Source organism: Callionymus lyra, chromosome 5 (assembly GCF_982586985.1).
Source record: "Callionymus lyra chromosome 5, fCalLyr1.hap1.1, whole genome shotgun sequence".
NCBI classification, from domain to species: Eukaryota; Metazoa; Chordata; class Actinopteri; order Syngnathiformes; family Callionymidae; genus Callionymus; species Callionymus lyra.
The window spans coordinates 11,646,963-11,669,503 of NC_141822.1; the positions used below are offsets into that span (position 1 = coordinate 11,646,963).

Here is a 22,541-nt window from a genome sequence, read left to right on the forward strand (position 1 = left end):
TTTCTGTGACTCGCATTTTTTTCACTACTGTAGGAACCTGGTCTGAATAGCAATCTGGGTGGTAAAAGTTGCAGACTCCTCTAGAACCTTCTGCTCTCGACCACTGAGGCGGTCACCATAGCGATGAGTTTGAGTGACAGCTTTGTTGAAGTCTCCGTGGAGGACGACTGTTATGGGATTTCACTTCTCAGCAGGTCTGATGTGTGGAGTGCTTCAGGTGCCTCATCTAGCCTGTCAATCATGTACTCTGTGGAGGTTCATTTTGGGGTGTCAGTGGAGATGCAGTAGCAGGGGGTGCTATTTTTAAGATGAAAGTTTTATCAGTTCATCTCTGGAAGATCTAGAAGGAGAGCCCTTTTCTGCTAACATACCCAAAGTGCAACTGCACTTATTCCCTGCCATGTTTTGCATCTGTAAGGCCCCTAGAGATCGTCCCACCCTGCTTGGGCTGAGGGGGAGCATTGGATCCCTTACCCCGTTCATCAAGTCTGTTTGTGAACTCTGGGAGAATCCACTGTACCTGGATGATATCGGTACAAAATCTACCATTAACACCAGCTGATGGTGCAGCTATTCTCGCTGTAATTAATGAAGCGACCAGCAGAGGGCGCTGCGCTCTTGACCGTAGTGTGCGTGCCCTCGCCTCGACTACTAATAAGCGAAGAAGAGAGGACAGAAGTCTCGCACAGGAAGGAGAAATGGCTGCAAGGTTACTGCTGAGATCCGCCGTGAGAGCCGCTGCGACATGTCGGGCCGCACCAGTGTCGGTTCTGACCCGCAGCATGGCGGCTGGAGGTGAGTACATTGACCTCGGAACTTTGGGTTCGAGTGGAACCTTAGAGAAGAACATGGCGACAAAGTTTCCCTTCCGCCTGTTTAAAGAGTGAAAACTGTGGTAAAATGGAGACAATACTTTTATTTGTATGTTGTTTAGAGCTTCAGTGGAGCTAGCTTGACAGCAGCTGAAGCTAAACACGTCACATGTCAAAGTTGTGTTTCTGACCTCGACGTTTCCGCTTCCGTTCTTTATTATCTTTTTACAACCGTCTCTGACATGTCACGTGACGATGGAAGATGGGTAAAATACGATTCATAAATGGTTAACTTCTCCAAAAGTCTACGTTCATATGTCATGATATTTTGTGGGATAGTAGTCTACATTTTCTGAGATGATTGAAAGAATCTTAAACCTGTCATCTTCGACAGTGTATGAAACACAGCTAAAATGTTTTTAACTTTGAATTTCCCTAAAATTCTACATTCTAATGTTGTTTGGCGTCCTAAACCTGGCATTTTAAATGATCTAAACCTATCACCTGGCTAAAAATACAAAGATGTTTTTAAATAATCAATAAATATGGCTCAAAATAATGAATGATGACAAATATAAATGAATTACAAACATGCATTTTTAAACGGCAACATAGTGTAACTGTGAAATAACGGATTACAAAGCAGGTGCAGCTGATTCAATGCTCTTAATTTAGTTTATTTCCTTCTGAATGGCGTTCTGGACTGTTACGATGAGTGTAGTAAGGTAGTATGTTGGGGTTTGCTTTAGTTAAAGGTCAATTCAGAAGAGAAGTCCCCGAAGTATGTTACTTCTTACTGGTTAATATTGCCTAGTTCTTTCCGTGGTAAACCAGATGAAATATGAAATATTTCAAATTTTGATACATCAGTCCAGAGCACCTGCTGCAATTTTTCTGCATCTTAGTTCCTATGCTTTTGTGCAGAGTTGAGCCGCTTGGCCTTGTTTCCATGTCGGATGAATGGCTTTTTGGCTGCAAATCTTCCATGAAGACACTTCTGGACAGACTTCTCCGACAGTAGATGGGTGTACCTGTGGGTCCCACTGGTTTCTGCCAGTTCTGAGGTGATGGCACGGCTGGACATCTTCAGATTCCACTGCGTCTATGATCCTCAACGTTGCCTGTTTCTTTGTGCTTCTTCAAAAGAACTTGAACAGCACATCTTGAAACCTCAGTCTGCTTTGAAACCTTGCTGGGAAAAACCTTGCTGATGCAGTAGAACTACCTTGTGTCTTGTTCCTTTGCTCAGTCTTGCCATGGCGTATGAACATGAAAACAACCTCAGCTTGGTAGCAGTTTGTTCCTCACCCAGTTTTAAACTCCTACACAGCTGTATCTTTTTCTCTTGATTCACATGAAACCTCACGCTAGCGCTAAGTTAGCCTAGCGGATGTTCTAAGTTAGGGTAGCTGACGTTCAGGTGATGATGTTGGTGCGTCTCTGACAGGGATCCCCACTGACGAGCAGCAGGCGACTGGGCTGGAGAGGATCATCATGGAGGCGTCCAAAGAAGGAAAGGTGAGAGCAGCCCAGCTGTCAATCTTCTTCCTGCCGTCACATGACCTGAGAATAAATTGATGTGACCTGTGTTTTTGTTCAGGATCCCTACAGCTTGCATAAGCCCATATCCTATGCCGGGACCAAAGAGGAGCCTCACCTGGTGCCCTCAGTTACCAACAAGAGGATCGTGGGCTGTGTGTGTGAGTGTCTGCTGTCCCAGCGAGTCCAGGGAGTTTCTCTCTGACTTTTGCTGTCGATTCTAGAAACTGATTTATTTCCGCATTGATGGTGTTATTTTTATATATTTCTTTGATTTAACCTTTTTTTTCTTGACTTTCCAAGCACTCTTCTGATCATGAGGTTTTTAGATTAAAATGTTTATCTTTTATCAAAAGCTAAGCATGTCATGGATAATGAAGGAAGGAGGAATGAAGGAATAAATGCAAGGTATAGGTGTGGAAAGTGTCTGATTTATGTTTGATGACAGAAGCAATATATCCAATCCATGTTCCAATAGTCAAATGTTTTTTTTTGTTCATGTGAATGTTTTATGTTTGCTACATAGTGCAGTCAATTTGTTCGTTTAAAAGCTCAATCATTAAAAAAGCTTAGCATTGTCAAAAATCGTGCACTTACTTGTGCAGTGCTCAAATTCCAACGGTGAAGTTCTGTCTCAAATCAAACACTGTCACTACACACTTACAGGAAATGACTCGACGGTTTCTTCTTCTACTACTTTTTAACGTTGATTGCAACCGGCCGTTGGAACCTCATCGCAGACACTTGACGGAGCTTTTCGCCATTTGAAACAAGTTATTCAGTTTTATTTACTCAATTTTCTGGAAATTTGAGCACTACATTTTCACACACTGCTTATTAGGGTGCACTTTCAAACAATTGAAAGTGAAGTGAAGTGAAGTGAAGTGAAAGTGAACAATTGAAAATTTTAAACAATTTCACGAAGGAGACCTCCTGAGGGATCAATAAAAAAAAATTTTTTTACCTTACCTTACTTGTGCAGTCAAAATATTAAGGGGAAGTGCGCGATTTGGGACACACCCCATGATACAATCTGTTTAAAACCCTGGATAGGATGCAGTTGCATACAGAAGTTTAAATCAATATTGCTGCAGAGTCCAGTCATGGTCGCTAGATGGCAGTGTCTCTTTACTGGGGGGCACGCTGGCACGTATCATGTATTGCTAACGTTTACGTCCAAAACATCTTGAGAAAAAATTATGTAATGGGTTTAAAAACGCCACCAACGCATCCATCTCCGGGAAACTTGCCACTTCTGAGTGAATGAACGATGTAAACCTGTGAAAAGAAGTTGCTCTGATTTAAATTCAAAATACCCACATATTTGAGACTAAAGACTTAGAAATGTAATCTTAATTCTAAACCTGATCACTGTTTTGGGGAATCTCATTGTGATGTATTTTTTTAACCAATATTATGATTGTGAATCAGAATGTGATGCTGTATTGCGACCGTGGTTTTTATTTTATTTTTTTCAGCACCAAGACTGTAGTCACCGTGTTGTTGCTGACAGTTATGTGACTGGCCTGTAACGTGTTGTTGCGCCCCCTGCAGGTGAGGAGGACAACACAACTGTGATCTGGTTCTGGCTCCATGAGGGTGAAGCCCAGCGCTGCCCCTCCTGCGGCGACCACTACCTGCTGGTCCCCCACGCCGTACCCCACTAACCCCGCCCTCCTGGTCTATCACACTGCAACTGGATGACTCGTCAGCGTGCGAACTGATTGGTTGACGTGGATTCATGTGACTTCCCGTTCAATTTTATTAGTAAATCAATAAATTAATCTTTGATCCTCACGTGTCTGTGTTCAAGTTGACTCTCAAGTCAAGGTCAGCACTCTTCTACTCTTGGTACTCCAACACCCTGATTACGCCTGGCGGTCTCACCCGCAACCTCAGTGTTTGCTCAAGTGCTTCTGTGGTGGCCTGGTCCAGTCCAGACTCTAGATCCTTCTAGTGACCACTGATGGGGTCACCATGGCGATGAGTGTGAGTGACGGCAGAACTGTGTTGCAGTCACCGTGGAGGATGACTATTATGGGATGAGAGCTCAGCAGGTCTGATTTGCGGAGCCCCTCAGGGGCCTCCTACCCTTCACCAGCCTGTCAATCATAGACTGGAGGTTCATTTCGGGGTGTCAGTGGGGATTCAGCAGCAGGGGGCGCTGTTCTGAGATAAAAGTTTCAGAATCAATTTGCTGCAGGTCAGAACAACTCGGGGTGAGAGGGAGTATTTAACCCCACACCCCAGTCTTCCAGTCTGTTGGTACACTATGGGAGGACATCTGAGTACCCAGAGGAGATCAGTACAAAAGCTACTCTAGTCCGGTTCAATTAAGCGATCGATCAGCGGGTCACGTGACGCGGTCTCGCCAAACGACACGCACTAACTCGACTGCGTCTTCGATCGGCAGGTGCGACTCTTCGTGTGTTCTCGTTAATCCTCGCTCGGTGGGCTCAGTCGCTCGTTTTCCCGCCGGAGGTGGACGCGCTGATACTGGCGCCAAACGGACGAATCCAGGTGAGTGCTGGCGGGAACTTCTGACCACATGCTCGGGCTGAGGTGGTGATTGACAGCTGGTTCCGACTCGGCTGGTAGAAGCGGTTCCTCTGATATCCAGATGTTTTTCGGCAGCATCTTCATCTTCGTCACTCGTGTCAATCTTCCGCGTGGATCTGAAGCCGGTTCTGTCTACACCGCGGAACGGAACCACCACAACAACGACAGACGAGGAGGTCCAGATGAACGAGTGAACGTGAGAGAGATTTCTGTTATGCTGAGGATGATCGACCAAACGATATTTCCTCTGTGGTGAACTTACAGATGTTCTAGCGTAATTTAAACTCTAATTTGAAATCTTACCTTTCATCTTCCTTTATCTCGACCCTTCTTTCTGGCTTTGAATTCGTTTTTCTGTCATCTTTTTTTTTCACAGTTCAGAAAAAACATTGAACACAACGCAATCTTACGTCGAAGGTATTTAACATATATTTTTTCATTGAACATTTTATTTATTTTCTATATTTCAATTTTTCCATTATTTATGCGTTTTAATCCAATTGTGGTAGTTACTGATACTTATTTAAAAACTATATCACATAACTGTTATTCTTTTTTATAATAGCTGTCATATTATTTTCCCCAGCAGTCAGTTTTCCTGTTTTTTTATTTTACAAACGTCAGTTTATTAACTGAAGTGAAATGAAAATTGACTTCTTCCCATTTATATTAAGTGCTACAACTTTTTTTATTTTCATGAATGTTTTTCTTCTTCGGGCTTTCGAAGACTGGAAAGTGACAAGATGTCAACAACCGGTCCTATCGTGACGGTCACATCCTTCAGGGGGCGCTAGTCACTTCTGTTTGACGTTGACACAGAAGGTTGACGGTTCAAATCCCAGTGCGTTTCAAAAGTCGCTTTCAGGCTTGATCAAAAAACTATGAATTTGACCAAGACTATTCCAGACCTGGACCTGCCTCAGAGGGTTGGCTCTGATGCAGCTCCTCCTTAGACCTCGCCTAGTCTCATGAGGACCTGCAGGTGTTCCTCGTGGTCCAAACCAGCCGAGCCGAACATGACACCAGCTGGTGAGAGGCGGCAACAGATGGAGGCGTCATCAGTGACCAACAGCCACGGCTGTCCTGTCGCCATGGAGACAAGAGGAGAAGGAGACCCTGGTCCAGGGTTTCTGCCGGGGTCCAGCTCACCTGACACAATGACCTCTATGTCCACATGGGTGTGACATCCACGAGCAGGTCCACTTAGTCACGTTCTGACCTGTATCTGCCCGTCTCATCTGGTCCACGGTTGCATCCGAGTGAATCTTCAGTGGAAATGGAAGAAGACGTGTCATCCTGTTGTGATCTCCTTAACATTCCACCTCCAGATGCTAAAATTACAGCTCATTTGCATGTTCCACCCAGGAATGTCACTCTGGGAAGAACAACTGTTTTGGACGCAGCTGAGGCTCAGTCAGCGGAATCTAATGTCAAAGAAAAGTTGAGGTCGGATACTTGGCTCTGCTGCTCACCTGATGAATGCATGTCCTGCACAAAGAGGAATAAATAGGCTTTCAAATGATATAAGAATCAGTTCTTAGATGTATTTTTACAACATAGAAATAATCTACCAAACAAAAATTGCGTTTTTTCATTTTTGTGTCATGTTTAATACATGTTAGTGTTGTTGAAGCTGATGTAGCTGTTGTAGTAGTGGCTGACTTAGCAAAATGTTATTAAGCTGATGTTAGCATAGATCATGTCATTTGCTAAAGCTAATCTAGCTAAAATTGGCACAGATGAACGTAACATTGCTAAAGCTGATGAAGCCCAAATTAGCATAGATGAACGTAATGTAGCAAAAGTTAGCATAGATGCACGTAATGTAGTCAAAGGTAGCATAGATGACTGTAATGTAGCTAATGCTAATTTAGCTAAAGTCAGTAATATTGCTAAAGCTAATGTAGCCAAAGATAGCATAGATTAACATAATGTAGCCAAAGTCATCATAGATGAACGTAATGTCGCCAAAGCTAATGTAGCCAAAGTTAGCATAGATGAACATAATGTAGCCAAAGTTATCATAGATTAATGTAATGTAGCTAAAGCTAATGTAGCCAAAGTTAGCATGGGTGAACGTAATGTAACCAAAGTAAGCATAGATGAACGTAATGTAGCTAAAGATAATGTAGCCGAAGTTAGCATAGATGAACTTAATGTAGGCAAAGTTAGCATAGATGAATGTAATGTATCTAAAGCTAATGCAGCCGAAGTTAGCATAGATGAACGTAATGTAGCCAAAGCTAATGTAGCCAAAGCTAGCATAGATGAACATAATGTAAGCAAAGTTAGCATAGATGAACGTAATGTAGGCAAAGTTCGCATAGATGAAGGTAATGTATCTAAAACTAATGTAGCCGAAGTTAGCATAGATGAACGTAATGTAGCCAAAGTTAGCATTTATGAACGTAATGTATCTAAAAGTAATTTAGCTAAAGTTAGTATAGATTAATGTTAACTAAAGCAAATGTAGCCCAAGTCAGCATAGATGAACTAAACGGAGATTAAGCTATTATCGTTAAATTAAATGTAGCTAAAGCTAATGTCCAACTCAAGATAATTTAGCAGAGGTTTGCATAGATCAATGTAATTTTGATAACGCTAATGTAGCTGAAGCTAGCATAGATGGATGTAATTTAGCTGAAGCTAGCATAGCTAAATATAATATGTGATAAATTGAATGAACCTAGCATATATAAATGTAATGTAGCGAAAGCTAATGTAGTTCAAGTTAGCATAGCTGAATGCCATGTAGCTACAGCTAATGTAAATGAATTTAATGAAGCTAAAGCTAATGTAGTTGAATTTAATGTAGCTAAAAGTACTGTTGCTGAAGCTAATGTAGTTGAAACTAACTTTAATGATTGGTGGTCTGAGTGATGAAGATATTTCCAGGCACATTAAATACGTTTGTCATTGTGAAGATTCATCTCAGCTCTCGGTGACTCAGTCTTGCTCTGTCACAGTCTCAGGACCTTCATCAGCAGTGAAGGAACTCATCCGAGTCAGACCTCCTGCCGTGCGATCGCTCGGTACCTCATGTCAAACGTCACTCCCCCGGAGGTCTGGGGCGCCTCCGGCTGGACGGACCCCCCTCTGTGTTCTCCCCTGGTCGGTGCCACGACCTTCCTGATCGCGGCCTACAGCGTGGTCATCTTCTTGGGGCTGCTGGGAAATGCCGGCCTGGTGTTCATCGTGGCCCGGCAGCAGGAGCTACGCAACGTCACCGACATCCTGATCGCCAACCTGTCGTGCTCCGACATCCTCATGTGCCTCGTGTGTCTGCCGGTCACCGTGGTCTACACCCTGATGGACCGCTGGGTGCTCGGGGAGGTGCTGTGTAAGGTCAGAGGGCGCTGAGATGATGACATCACAGCAACACACCCAACAGAAAGTTCAATTCATTTTTCCTGTTGCCTGCAGGTGACGCCGTTCGTCCAGTGCACGTCCGTGACCGTGTCCGTCTTCTCGCTCGTCCTGATCGCTCTGGAGCGCCACCAGCTGATCCTTCACCCCACCGGCTGGTCGCCCGCCACCGGACACTCCTACCTGGCGGTGGGACTCACCTGGCTGGTGGCCGGTTTCATCTCACTCCCTTTCCTGTCCTTCAACATCCTGACCGACGACCCCTTCCAGAACACCAGCCTGGCCGCCGGACCCTTCAGGTGAGCACGACCGTCCACGGGCCCACGACTCAGAATGTCTATATCTCGGGGCCGCCCTTCTCTGCAGGGATCATGTGATCTGCATGGAGCTGTGGCCGTCCAACAAGCAGAGGCTGGTTTACACCACGTCTCTGCTGCTGTTCCAGTACTGCCTCCCCCTGCTGCTGGTGCTGCTCTGCTACCTGAGAATCTTCCTGCGGCTGCGGCGCCGAAGGTGGTTTTCCTCCGTCACCCAGATAACCTAGGAACCCTTGACAATCTGTCTTTTTCTTACACCCCTGATGGCATTTTCGTTTCCTCATAGTTTGACCTCGCCGGTCTTCTTTCCAGGGACATCCTGGAGAGCAGTCGAAGGACCCGCGGCGCCCAGCGCATCAACGCCATGCTGCTGGTCATCGTGGTGGCGTTCGCCCTCTGCTGGCTGCCCCTGAACGTCTTCAACACCATCTTCGACTGGCACCACCAGGTCCTCCCCGACTGCCGGCACGACGCCGTCTTCTCCGCGTGCCACCTGACCGCCATGGCGTCCACCTGCGTCAACCCCGTGGTCTACGGGTTCCTCAACAGCAACTTCCAGAGGGAGTTCAAGTCCACGCTGCAGCGCTGCCAGCGGCGCGAGCGGGCGCCGGACAGTTACGAGAGCGTTCCCATGTCCGTGGTGGGCAGCGACGGCACCACCAAGGTCACGTCCTTCCACAGGCTGCCGTCACCTCAACTCCAGATCAGCCTGGCTTTACCAGCCGAGGTCAACCAGACGGCGGGGATAGAACAGTCGACCTTACATTCTCGTAGGAGTGAACCCACAGTGTAAGCTGGACCAGATCCAGCGTAGAGGTTCTAACACCGGACATGGAGGTCCAGTGAGAATCATGACTCGCCAGACTAGCGGAGTTGCTCTGCCCTGACACACTTTGTGACCTCTAAACCTCCAGTTCAGTTAGCAGCTCCACATGACCACAACAGGGATTGAACCAGCAACCTCTCTAGTCAGTGACTCCTGAAAACCCAACACAAACTTGAGTTGGGGTCCTCGCAGAAGTGGAGGTCCTGACTCAGCGTTAGCTTAGCTTAGCACGAGTTGTCATTGGAACTACAGAGTCAAAAGAGGAAGAAACATATCGTGTTGAAAGTTCTGTTTAATGCCTGTAAACCGGAAAACTAGCATCTTTAGCTATGTTAGCTGATAGCATTAGCATGGTAACGTGTTGTGATGGTAACTGATCACATGGTGCGACTGTAGATGACAAGTTTTGGATCAAAGCTTAGGCGTAAAAAGTAAAAAGTATTTTGTGTTTTTTAAGACACTTCATTTGATTTATAAAAAAAAATTGGATTATATTATACTGATTATTTTCCTCTCATTTGTAGAGACTAAAAAAACAAACAAAAAACGAGATAGAATCACATGTGCATTGTGTTTGTATCTTAAAATAAAGGTCAGACACATGAAAAGTAACATTCTGCTGTACATACTCCACTTTTTTGCAAACAATTATGATTTCATAAGAAAACAATCACACTTCTATTTTTGAGAAGCCACACTTCAACATGGTGGCTCATTCACACTTAGTGAGGTGACAGATTAAATTGGCATTGAAACTAAATATATTGGCTGAAAGAAATAAAACATTAAGAATACATTTAAGTAACAGCTTAATATTGTTTTTACATCCAATATATGTTTTAGCAAATATTTTTTTAATGCCCCTTACGCTGTCATTTCATTTCAATGTTTTGAATCTCATCATAATTAGAAATATTGGAATTTTCATGGAGGTCTTCCGTCCCCCTTCTCTTGCCATCCTCCCTAAAACCTTCACCGACTAGAATTCTACATGCTATCTTCATGTAAAATTGGACATGTTTACATTTCATGGGGGTTGTCTACGTACATTTCAGCTACAATTACAGTTAACAAAAATAGAAATCTCCTTTACTGAGTATGTAATACCTATGGTTTAGATCTCATCAAAGGTGGATGTGCTTGAATCTCCACATCACTGAGGTTCAGATGCTTGTGACTCATCAGCCTGAAAACAGATCAATCGCCCGATGAACTGCTGACGGCTTCAGCTGGTCACCAATGTTTCATGAGGTCACAGGAACTGAATTTTCTCTCCAGACATCCTGCTTTCAAGTGAGGAGGAGTTGTCATGGTAACCATGTATGTTTCTCAAGTCCTTTAAAATAACTTGGAAAAACACAACCTGCTGCCAGACTGTGTGAGAGGGCCAAGTAACCATGGCAACAAAGCTAAAAAAAGAAATTCAGAAACCCGTTTGTTGGTGTGAAGTCACTTCCCGGTGTATCCTCACTTTATTTATAAAAATAAAAACACTGCTTTAGATTTACTCTTAAATCGTAGGATTTTTGTTCACGTTAATAAATAAACATGCATGTGTAAAAGATTATATTCATTACGTTTTAAATTATGAGACTTAATATTAAGATTTTATTCAGATCCCCATGAGGCTATTGTCTGACACCTGGTGGTCATGAGTGGAACTACAACTTGACTTAATTGCTAAACTTGATAAATGAGCAGGAAACACAAACTTTTCAACACATAACTTTAATTCTGCTGCTGTTTACATAAAAACTTTTCATCCAAAGTGACGACAGACAGCGTTGGTCGTTTTTTTTCCACTGGGATGGTGACGTCAACGCTCGGAGGCGCTGTGGCGGCGGCTGACGCAGTCATGTGACCCCCAAACCTTTTTACTTCCACCAAAAAATTCTGGGATTTAAATACAGAACACCTTTCTCAGCGGAGGTGACGGCGTCAGCGATAGTGTGTGTGTGGTTACAGTAAATATCGGTTACTAGAAGCGCGTTGTTGGCGAAGGTCGTTAAATAAAACCTAATGTTGGAATGGAAATTTTCAACAGTAGCAAAAACAAACAAAAACAATCATGTTTGTTGACATGTCATGAAATCGTCCACACACGGTTGCTGCAACATGACTAAGTTGGAGAGCAGCGCCCCCTTGTGGTGAGAGTCCACTGAACGAAGCGACGACCCCCACCGGCCCACTCAGAAGGTGGTCAGGAGCAGGCGGGGGCAGTGGGGGGGTGGAGTCTCTGACAAAGGGAGGGGGGTTTGGGGGGTCAAGGGGCAGTCCCGGGGAGGATTAGAAGGTCTTCCTGTGGATGGCACGAGCTCTGTCTTCTTCATATTCCCGCTTAGACACCCACATCTTCTTAAAGGTGTCCAACGACGCAAGGATGGAGCCACTGTGGGGAGACGCTTGTATTAGATGAATTCAACTTTTGTGTTTGGTTCGGAGTCGAAGATAAGAGTTGAATCTTCGACACTCATTTTTAACATTTTCTTTCACAGAAACTATTGTGTTTTGGGGTATTTTTACAACGTCTTCATTTAGCTTGACTGTATTAAATCAATTGAGGACAAGATTGTCTTTAAATACACACTAAAAGTTTCAGTCACACCAGATGTCAAATGTCAGATCATGTGATGTAATAGTCATGTGAGCATGAGTTCTTGATTCTCACCCGATCCACGTGGAGTAGAGTCTCTCCTGAGGAGCCGAGATCTGAGCACAGAAGCAGCGAGAATTAACATCCCGAGTGAAACAGGAAGTGAGGAGGCTGGACAGGAAGTTACCTTGATCTTCACGTCTTTAGGCGCCAGCTTTTTTACTTCAGTCAGTAGTCTCTCGCCGAAACCTGCCGGGTCAGAGCGCAATATTAACCTTTGACCCCATGTCAGTCTCACTAAAAAGTGAAGGCCTCTGTCAACACAAGTGAGTTGGTCGATGTAGTTCACATGGCAGGCCTGTGTGGGGCGCTGTAACACACCCACAAGTAAGACTGTATGGAAGTAGCGTTAGCTTATAAACATTAGCATTAAAACGGAAATGGAGGAAGATAGACACCTTTGTGCTAATTGAAGGTTTTGAGAATCTCCCATTATGACTAAGGACGAGAGGATACAGTAAACTCCAGCAGCTTTTATAGCCGATGTTTGGACATATTTTGGTTTCAAAAACAAATGAAAGAAGTTACGGTAAATAGCCTGAAAGATGCCACAGAGCTTGAGCAGGTCCCAATGTTAAACCTGCTTCACATTCCTATGACCCCCAACACAGAACCCTGCAGACGTGGACGGACCTTTGATGAGGGTGGAGCCGCCACACAACACGATGGTGGAGAAGAGCGTGCGCCTCAGGTCCATGTCAGACTTCTGGATGGCGTAGGCCAGAACCTCGTGGATGCCCGAGCTCTCGTCTCCGATCAGGTCGGGTCTGAAAAGCAGCTCGGGAGCTCTGAACCGGGCCGGTCCAATCTGCGGATAACAAGAAAGACTCGTCGTAGAGGTCGGAGGTCAGAGGGACGGCAGAGAAAGTGGACGCTCACGTTCAGAGTGCTTCCGTCAGGGAGGACATACTGAGCCTTCTCCGTCTCCAGAGTCTCGTCTTTCTGAGGGTTGAGGGACAGGTAGCAGGCCCTCTGGACACACACACACAGGTTAGGGACATCATGGTGCTTGACCCGGCCCACGGTGGTCTCCTGGTACCTCTTTGACGGTGCGGACGACCTCGAACTCTGCCGAGGTGTTGAAGTTGTAACCCTCCTTACGCAGCAGCAGACGAAGGTACCGCGACACGTCTCGCCCGGCGATGTCCACGCGCATGATGGAGTGAGGGATGGCGAAGCCCTCGTAGATGGGAACTACGTGGGTCACTCCGTCTCCAGAGTCCAGCACCACACCCGTGGTCCGACCCGTCGCATACCTGGAACAAAATGAAAGTCAACATCAGAACACAAGACTCATGAATGCAACAACCAAACTAAAGGAAACCTTGTCAACTAAACACCTTCATACTCAAGCATAGGAGTTTGAGAAAATATCAATACACCCGATGTTGTGTATATCTTTTTTACAATACTGTATTATTGTAAATTCTTAAATGTATCACTTACAATTGACAATTTTGCATTCTTTGTTGCAATAAAATACGGTTCGGTCAGTAAAATCCTGCGCAATGCCGGCGACAACTGAGGACAAGAGGATACAGTCGACTCCAGCAGCTTTTAAAGCTGATGTTTGGACATATTTTGGTTTCAAAAACAAATGAAAGCAGTAAAGACTTGTCCAAGTCTAAGTCAAGAGTCATGTGGTCTGTAAATTCTGCAACACCAGAGTCTGAACTCGACAATACTACAAATATATCCTGGTTACTACAGTATCCCAAATATCGTACCAATCCCCATGTATAGTTATATGTATCGTATCGCCAGTTTCTTGACAGTAAATAACCATATGAAGTATAAGGCAATACTTCATATGGTTAAAACAAACACATTTTCCCCCAGAAGTTTTTATGGATCAATAACTTTTTGTAAAACATAACCATGTAGACATTACTGTTCACTCAGCGAAAGAAAAGCACATTTACTAACAGACGAAAAGTCTCAGGGGCTGAAGTGTAAACATTAATTCATGAATTGAATCACAGGAAGTTGAACGAACTAAACCAGAAACAGCAGCAGCGAAGATGCATCAAAGATCGTCAGAAATAGACGGTTACAAAAACATCTTCAATAGTTACTCAAACTGACTTCTGATGAAGAGAAATACAGAAGACGACAAATAATATACAACAAGGGAACAATCTTGACTAACTGAGTGTTTTTCAAAAGCAGGTAATAACATTAAAGACTTCAAACATAAGTAAGAGGGAAGAACAAATGGATCTACATCTAAGAAAAAGAAAAACTTGGCTCAAATATTTGGCTTCAATAAATGCTGAAAATAAACGGCGGAAATAAATACTTGTGATGTTTTGTAAATTCAATGGAAAATATGTGGATCTGGTTAAATTGAAATAAACATGAAACTAATAACTCTTTACACTTTAACTACATCTATACAACTTTGTCACTTTAGTGATGGTATTTTGTCGACCCTGAAACAAACATGAAGGAAGAAGAATAAAAAGAATCTTCATCCACCAGTCGACTATTACTATTGCTATGACTATCATCTTCCACAGAACGTTTTCAGACTCAACTACTTATTAACATGTGAACTCCGTCCAGGAAGTGAACGCTCAGATAAGTCCATAAACTCGTCGGTACCCTAAAGGAGAGTCAGAAGAACCTACAAGCTGAGCACGGCCTGCATGGAGATGAAGAGTGCCGGCACGTTGAAGGTCTCGAAGAAAACCTCGGCAGCCTTCTCCCTGTTCTTGCTGGGGTTGAGGGGAGCTTCTGTCAGGAGGACCGGATGCTGTAGAGACATAGGGGTTTAGAGCAGAACCGAGGATCAGGTGGACCACAGAGGGAAGAGCTCACCTCCTCCGAGAAGGTCTGCAGCTGCTCTTTGGAGTAGACGTACTGCCAGATCCGCTCCATGTCGTTCCAGTCGTTGACGATGCCGTGTTCCATGGGGTACCTGACAGACAGCAGACCCCGGTGCTCCTGGACCACACACACAACATGTCAACCGTCTGCAGCCGAGAGCAAACGTTTCAAGTCACAGAACAGCGGGACAAAGATGCTTCAGTCTCTGGATCATGTGAAAGTTCCAGCAGCTTTCCCGGCAGGCCAGGCGACCACAGGAGCGTGAGTTCTGAACGGCTTTATTTTTATCTACAGAACATTCCACAGCAATATCCAACAGAACCATTAGGCAGTGGCACTGATGAGCAGTTAGGAGTCTGAAGACGAGGGCAGAGAAGGTCAACAACGGTGCACCTAATATGTGATTGTCATCAGACTTGTGGATAGTCACACGAGCCACTATAACTTACTCAACTCGAAGGTTCAAATGTCTCTGTCACGGTGACATCAGAGGAACCACAGTTCATTAGTCATCCAGTAATTGTTTGATGACAAATAAACCCTTGTATTTGACATCTATAAACATTTTCTTGTTGCTATACTGCAGTGTTCACCATCTTGAGTCTGTTACGTCCTGTTGTTGATGAAAATAGAATCATATCAGATTCTATGACGTTACTATGAAGTGTTTCCAACCATGATTCAACTTGTAGAGCTTCAACTATAGCATGTATTTTTATGATCTAAAAACAGTTTAAATTCACAGTAAAAGTCACTATAATTATTTGACTTGAATACATGACATCATGTGGATTTTTATCCCAAAGAAATATTTGACCTTTCCAGCCCTTAAGGCGGCGCTGCTACAGTACAATATGCACTCCTTTCATCATATACTCTTGATACATGATTGTTAAATACTTTTTTTAGTCGTTATACTTGACCTCCTTCTTGTATAATATATACATGATTATATTATAAACACATGAATAATTATACATGATTTGAATCAATTCTTCTTGCAAGAGACAATTTTAACGTTTATTAGTGCATCGCTACTATTGGTATGTTAGTGATGCACATGATTAAAAATAAAATAAGGAATAAAATAAAATTAATTAATATCTTGCGGACTGATTTCGATTAATATTTTCCATTTTGTTCTGGCATGATGATCACACAAGTTAAGGTGAGTAAATTAAAGTCTTTTAAGTTATTGTATTCTAAACTAAACAGAGATCTCTGTATCTACATCTATCAACCAAATATTCAAACAAAAATGCTTTTCTTGACCATCAGAGTCGTTTCCACTGACGCACGACATACAAAATGTTTCGGGGATTCTGCTGATGAATCACTCTGCCAGTTGTGTTCAAACTTTTGTGAACGGGGGCCAGGTTTAATGAAGAGAAACGAGCAGGGGTCAAAGGTTTCTCATTGAAGAAGCTATGAACTTCTTCAATGACCAACGGGAAAAACGTTTTCAGTATTAGGAGTTATCGACAAGTAGACCATGTGCTGTTTTTATTCGACCTATAAAGATCTTGAGTGACATTTAAAAATGTTGTATTTTACAATTGACATGGATAATAAATTGCCCCCCAGTTTGATTCTGAGATTTTTTACGTTTTTTTTTTTTTTTTAAATCAACAAAAAACTCAATTAACAGGACAAAAGTTATCAGGGTTTGATCAGTAAATGCTCTTTTTGTTTAATTGTTATACATTTTTAATATTATTATTTATAAGAATTCTGTCAGAATAAAGAGCAAATGTAAAAAATTCTGATCAGCTGTGTTCTGGTGCACATGTGCGTTTACCTCGGCCTTAGGTCCAATAAACATGTCTCCTTCCAGCGCTCCTGCCATCACCCGCACATGTTTGGGACGTCCCACACTGGAATACAACAATAGAGTGTTTTAAAAATGATTCCCTGGTCGAAGAACATGCATAAGACAAGAGGTTCTCCAGGAGAAGTTCTGCAGGAAAACTTACTAGTTGGGGAAACAGTATTTGGGGATCTGGTCTCCAGCAAAGCCGGCCTTGATAACCCCCGACCCCTGAGAAGAGAGAAGAACTCCAATTAGTCTGTACGTGGTCACGCACATTCATCAAAAAAGATGTTTATGGTACAATGTCTCTTGTCTGGACTTCCAAGCATTGCTTAGAATGATGGACGGATCCAGAGCAATTACCGAAGAGAAAATCATTTCTACAAGATAAAGATGAATAAACTATGTCTATAAGCAAAACTGTCAGAATCTGCTGTTGGTTCAGCCAAAACACTTAAAGAGTTTAACTTCAACAGAGGAGTACATTCATCAGACATCCTAATGAACCGGACCAAATGATTCTTCCTAGTTCTATGCTGGACCTGGAGAAGTGCCAGAGAGGACACGTCACACAGTACAACCACTCAGAAGACAAGAACAAAACTGAAATATCAAGTCTGTTGGAGGAAAACGTGGCGATCATAAGACTCTGCTTCAGGCCAGCATTCAGAAACTCACATCCAACTCAATCCACATTCACAGACAAGTATATATTCACTCTAGCCTTTCAGACATTTTACCATGCTTTTAGATTTATAATTGTGTCGTTAATAAACATCAGAAACTCTTAAAGTGTCAGAAGAATCAAGTATCCTTATTAAAGCATTAGCTGATAGTTATTTATAAATGTCATCTTTGACTACACAGAACACAGAAGCTCAATTAACGAAGTACAAGACTCTCTCTTGTACAAGTGGATACTAGCCGTCAGAAACTAAAATAAAATGAAGAGGGTTCAATGGAAAATAAAGGATTCCCTGAATCTTTCTACAGTGATCTTTTAGCCCTCAAACAATTGCTGGGTTGCAAGACCAGTTGTATAGCTGTTCAAATCCAAAGACGGAAAAGATGTCAGACTGTAAACATGCTGGAGTGTGATGAATAAAGCTGTAATTCTTATGCGTATATGTTGTTTTCTTTGCTTGCCCAACAAATGGGTTGAGTGAACTCGGTCACAGTTGCCTGCAAGATCTGAAAAAGTTAATTTTTCTAGGTTGGAAAATTCAAAACTGGAACCAGGTGATAACATGAACTAGTTTAATGCTTCTTGAGAAATACTCAGCATAGACAGATCTGCATTATGGTTCAGCTCTTTCATTTATACTGACCAGATACTATTATATTTTGATTTGCAGCAGATGAAGCTGTATGGTGGATCAAAATCCATCATTCTGACTGACTGTGATGAAGATCTGATTCAAACATTTCAAACACCAGAAACAGGTTTGGTGCGATGCACAGGTTGAAAATCATCAGCAACATAAACTTTTTAGACACCTTGTTTAGATATATTCTAGATTTCTCAACAAGAAGCTTCTAGTCTTGTAGTCGGAAGACACTTGCACGAGTTGTTGCATTATTATTATTATTATTAGAACAAAAGGATAATAGTGCATTTCAGTCAGAAGGAGCAGCTACTGACACACACATCTACTGTGTCACACTAGCTCTCATGTGTTCTGGACAGTTTAACTAAACACTAAAGTTAAGGTTATTTATAATATATTTGCAACAAGGGGGATGTAAACGTCTGAGAGGTCACATGACAGAGCGACGTGTTTATATTGTTCCGACTTCAGACCATAACGCCCGCTAGTCAAGTGCTATATAACATACACGTCCATAAGAGCCCAAGAAAATGTATCGACAGCATATAAAGTCACTTTCAGGGATGAAACTTGTGAGAAGCTGCGTAATGATGGAGGCTCCAGCACCACAGAGCAGCTAGCATCCTGACCCGACGGTTAGCTACAGGCTTCACCGGGATCGAACTGCTGCTATCGCTCCCTAAACACCGACCCGGTGAACCGGGAGACAAAAGCGACTGTGTCGGAGTCTGCCGGGTGATGTTCTGCTTTCGATACGAGCCGTAACCCCGAATAAAAGTGGTGTCGCCGCTGCACGGAGCTAGGCGGCTAACAGGCAGCAGCGGCCTCGGTTAGGGTGTGGATCCGTGACATCATCATACTCACATTATCGATCACCACCGGCTGATTGGCTAAGATGTCATAGGATTCCATGACGAAGTGGCAGTTGTGGAGGTGTCTGTGAGGATCTCTGGCCGCTTTGCTCGCCGGTGAGTGTGCTCAGCATGTAAAAATAGACGCCCCGGTGTGTGTCTGCACTTTCCGCCGCTCGACGTCGCCGCCGCTCCTCTCTGTGCTGAAGCCCCGCCCCGTCCGGCACAACAACAACCGCATCCCGAGACCGCGACCCCGACGGACAAGGGAACCAGCCAATGGGATTGAGGGTATCTGGTGACTGATAGAAACGGCAGCCAATCGTGTAGCGCTAAGGAAGCGCTTGTGTTGTCGCTGTCAACGACAACGTGGAAGCTGATGAAAGATAAATATCCAAATTGTTTATTTCAGCTTTTTTTTCTATGAAATAAACCATAGAAATTAAATAGGCAGAAAACTAACGCATTTGATCATTAGTTTTATAATTAAACAATAATAGCGACAGCTTTAATAATAATAATAATAATGTATGAATTGAGACTTGGTTGCTCTTATGTCGCATTTTAAGACACAAACAATGTTGTTTTGTCAACATGTCAAATACAAAATCGCGACAAGTATTTCCTGGAAAGCGTTTATGTCATGAATGCACCTCCAGTGTCTTCGCTTTAAACCAATAGAAATGTTGCTGGACGGAGTGGGCGGGGCTTAGCTGTTCTGGACCACGGCAAACGTTTTCAAGAAAACAAAAGTTCTTTAAAATGAATTAACGCCTACAAGACAACAGCAGGTACTGTTTAATTATATACAATACGAAGATAATATTGATAATCCATGTGAGACGACCCTGGACGAAACAACGATGTTTGTTTGAATCTAAAAATAGCGTCGGCTAACTAGCTATTAGCTTACAGGTCATAACATAGATTGAACAGGTGATAATGTAACTTTTGTTTTATTAATGCCTTTGATTCAAATGTTGTTTTCCCACTTCCAGAAGCACGTGTTTATATGTATCCGCCATTAGCTGACAGCATGAGTAATGTAGTTTAATATTGTAAACAGAACCTGATGATGACTGGCGAGGTTAAAATTAGAATCAAGTTACTTCTATTTTCGCTGTGAAACCCTTCAGGCGAGTATATGTGTCTAGTTCTTTAATACCAATGTTTGAAGACTATTGTTCAATTGAAAGGTATCTTTGACCTTTTTTTTTTAAATGTTTTCCATCAGGGATTGATGACGTCATTCTAACATTTAGAACTGCAAGTGTTGGGTTCAGACCGTCATGTCTGGTTCTGAGGAGCAGCAGGAGAAGTAAGAATTGTTGTTAGCCTGACAAAGTCCATTACCTTATGGTCACATGACTCTCTCTCTGTGTTTGTGTGTGTGTGAGCAGGCACTGCTGGGTGTGTTTCTCTACGGACGGGGACGACCGGGCGGCGGAGTGGGTCAGTCCCTGCAGATGTAGAGGATGCACCAAGTGGATCCACCAGGCATGTCTGCAGCGTTGGCTCGATGAGAAGCAGAAGGGAAATGGGGGCGGCCCGGTCAGCTGTCCTCAGTGTGGCACCGAGTATCTTATCATCTTCCCCAAAATGGGCAAGTCCAGAACCGCACTTCTGTCAGTGAGGATGAATGAGTGAAGTCTTTACAGAGAAAGTTTCACACTTGAATGAATAAACGTGAAGTTCCGTTTGATGAGAGCCTTTTCTTCTGAGTTTAAATCCGGTATGCCTGTGCTCCTACAGGTCCGGTGGTGTTCTTCCTGCAGCAGGTGGACCGGGCCTTGTCCTGGGTCAGTCCCTTCACTGCTGTAGGAGTGGTGGTGGGGACGATGTACTGGTCAGCGGTGACGTACGGCGCCGTGACTGTCATGCAGGTGAGCCAAGAGTCACAACTGGCAAACAACTCGTGCAGGTCCTAATGTGTGTCTGTGTGTGTGTGCACGCAGGTGGTGGGTCACAAGAAGGGTCTGCACGTGATGGAGCGCGCCGACCCGCTCTTCCTGCTGATGGCGCTGCCCACCATCCCAGTGATGCTGGTCCTGGGAAAGATGATCCGCTGGGAAGATTACATCATCAGACTGTGGCAGAGACACACGCTGAGGCGCAAGAAGGGTAACACAACACTTGTGAACACACACCTGCACAGAAGTACCACACAATCGTAGAGCACCAACGCTTTGTCTTCCAGGTCACCATCCACGGTTGCCAGCGGAGGTCCCGTCAGCGGGAGACCATCTGTCCGTGCCCAGAACTCTATGTGGCGCCCTCATCTTTCCATCAGTGGCCAGTCTGGTGGGTCGTCTGCTGTTCAGTCATGTGACCTCTGACCTGCAGCGAACCATCCTGGTAAGTTCTGATCTGTGTCAATAAAATCTTAATTTATTAGGAATAAATGTATTCATTTTTAAATATTTTACTGAAAGTCACCTATTCAGACCTGGTTAAAATGGTTGATCTTCTGACCCATCCTGGACACACAAGAGGCCAGAAATGAATTGAGAAAACATGCTTTCTTTCCTAGTGACTTCCATATTATTATTTTGTATTTAAACATAATTTTTTTGATAAGGTGTTCTTTTTCATTTTTTCAATTTTTATAATTAACCACCAAGTTGCAAATGCCTGGATCACCTGCTGAGTGAGGCGTCCAGTCGCCTGGGCCACCCTGGCTTCCCTCCATGTGGACGAGGAGTGGATCTAATTTGAGTCTCTCCTAAATGACTGAGCTCCTCACCCCATCTCTAAGAGTGTCGCTTGTTTCCACGATCTTGTTCTTTGGGTCACAAATTTGGTGACCTTAAATGAGAGTAGGTAACGTAGTAGTATTGAGAGCTTTTGGCTCAGCTCTTTTTACACCACCATCAGAGACCTGATGACTGAGGAGGTTACATTGGTCCACCTGTTGATCTCACCCTTGTATTTTTCCCTCACTGGAAAATAAGACCCAAAGATACTTGAAATTCAAGTCCTAAATAAATCATATTTATTATCGTTGCTTCTGAACATGTAGTGGCTCCAATAATGACATTTCACATGATCCTGAAACCAAATTTAAAAAAAATCGGCAGATGCAGAATGCAGTGTTTTTCTCTCTCCTCAGGGGGGCGTCACATTCGTGTTTCTGAAGGGAGCGATGAAGATCTACTTCAAACAGCAGCAGTGCGTCTCTCAGACCGAAAGAAAGATTCTCAACTATCCTGAGACAAACGTCCACACGGACGGAGGGGACGACACGGAGGACAGCGGGAACGAGTGAGCGGATGGTTGGGAAGGAAGGAGGGAAAGATGGACAATCATGTCATCACAGACTAACTGCTGTTGTCATGGCAACGACAATGAGGAGTTTATTTTTCTACGTTTAGTGATGGAAGTGAAATTAAAAAGTATATTTTTAGATATTTGATGCTCTTTGATGCACTTTGACAATCTTCCCGACGATTATTTTGAAATCGACTCCACGAGTGAAGCTGCTGATGATGTGTTGCAATAAAAAGACTAAAACCTACATGAAGCATCTCCAGGCTGGATACACAACTGTGTTTATGCCACTTTTTACATTTCTAGAAGTTATTTTCTTTCGTGTTTATAGCAAACAAAATGGATTATTCTAAAGAAAAAGTTTTCTCATCTCTGATATCAAGC

At 43.5% G+C, this 22,541-nt stretch overlaps 4 protein-coding genes across 4 annotated transcripts; 3 read left to right on the forward strand and 1 right to left on the reverse strand.

The window, feature by feature from the left end:
* Positions 1–649: 649 nt before the first annotated feature.
* LOC148079361 (cytochrome c oxidase subunit 5B, mitochondrial-like) lies at positions 650–4,148 on the forward strand. Its single transcript, XM_087790894.1, has 4 exons — positions 650–795; positions 2,260–2,330; positions 2,413–2,512; positions 3,906–4,148. The coding sequence occupies exons 1-4, from the start codon at positions 699–701 to the stop codon at positions 4,016–4,018; spliced, it is 381 nt and encodes a 126-aa protein (XP_087647020.1). The 5' UTR covers positions 650–698; the 3' UTR covers positions 4,019–4,148.
* Positions 4,149–4,776: 628 nt separating this feature from the next.
* On the forward strand, positions 4,777–10,146 carry npy8ar (neuropeptide Y receptor Y8a). Its single transcript, XM_087790895.1, has 7 exons — positions 4,777–4,871; positions 4,986–5,106; positions 5,287–5,327; positions 7,877–8,255; positions 8,334–8,575; positions 8,643–8,789; positions 8,906–10,146. The coding sequence occupies exons 4-7, from the start codon at positions 7,950–7,952 to the stop codon at positions 9,384–9,386; spliced, it is 1,176 nt and encodes a 391-aa protein (XP_087647021.1). The 5' UTR covers positions 4,777–4,871; positions 4,986–5,106; positions 5,287–5,327; positions 7,877–7,949; the 3' UTR covers positions 9,387–10,146.
* A 985-nt stretch (positions 10,147–11,131) lies between these two features.
* Positions 11,132–19,079, reverse strand: actr1b (actin related protein 1B). Its single transcript, XM_087790896.1, has 11 exons — positions 18,904–19,079; positions 16,875–16,939; positions 16,700–16,775; positions 14,893–15,018; positions 14,703–14,827; positions 13,112–13,328; positions 12,952–13,044; positions 12,706–12,880; positions 12,200–12,261; positions 12,088–12,128; positions 11,132–11,808 (listed from the first exon to the last, which is right to left on the reverse strand). Exons 1-11 carry the CDS (start codon positions 18,949–18,951, stop codon positions 11,706–11,708), a joined length of 1,131 nt encoding a protein of 376 aa, XP_087647022.1. The 5' UTR covers positions 18,952–19,079; the 3' UTR covers positions 11,132–11,705.
* Positions 19,080–19,579: 500 nt separating this feature from the next.
* marchf5l (membrane-associated ring finger (C3HC4) 5, like) lies at positions 19,580–22,404 on the forward strand. Its single transcript, XM_087790897.1, has 7 exons — positions 19,580–19,681; positions 20,125–20,208; positions 20,291–20,493; positions 20,643–20,773; positions 20,846–21,011; positions 21,088–21,245; positions 22,000–22,404. The coding sequence occupies exons 2-7, from the start codon at positions 20,180–20,182 to the stop codon at positions 22,153–22,155; spliced, it is 843 nt and encodes a 280-aa protein (XP_087647023.1). The 5' UTR covers positions 19,580–19,681; positions 20,125–20,179; the 3' UTR covers positions 22,156–22,404.
* The last annotated feature ends 137 nt before the right edge of the window (positions 22,405–22,541 follow it).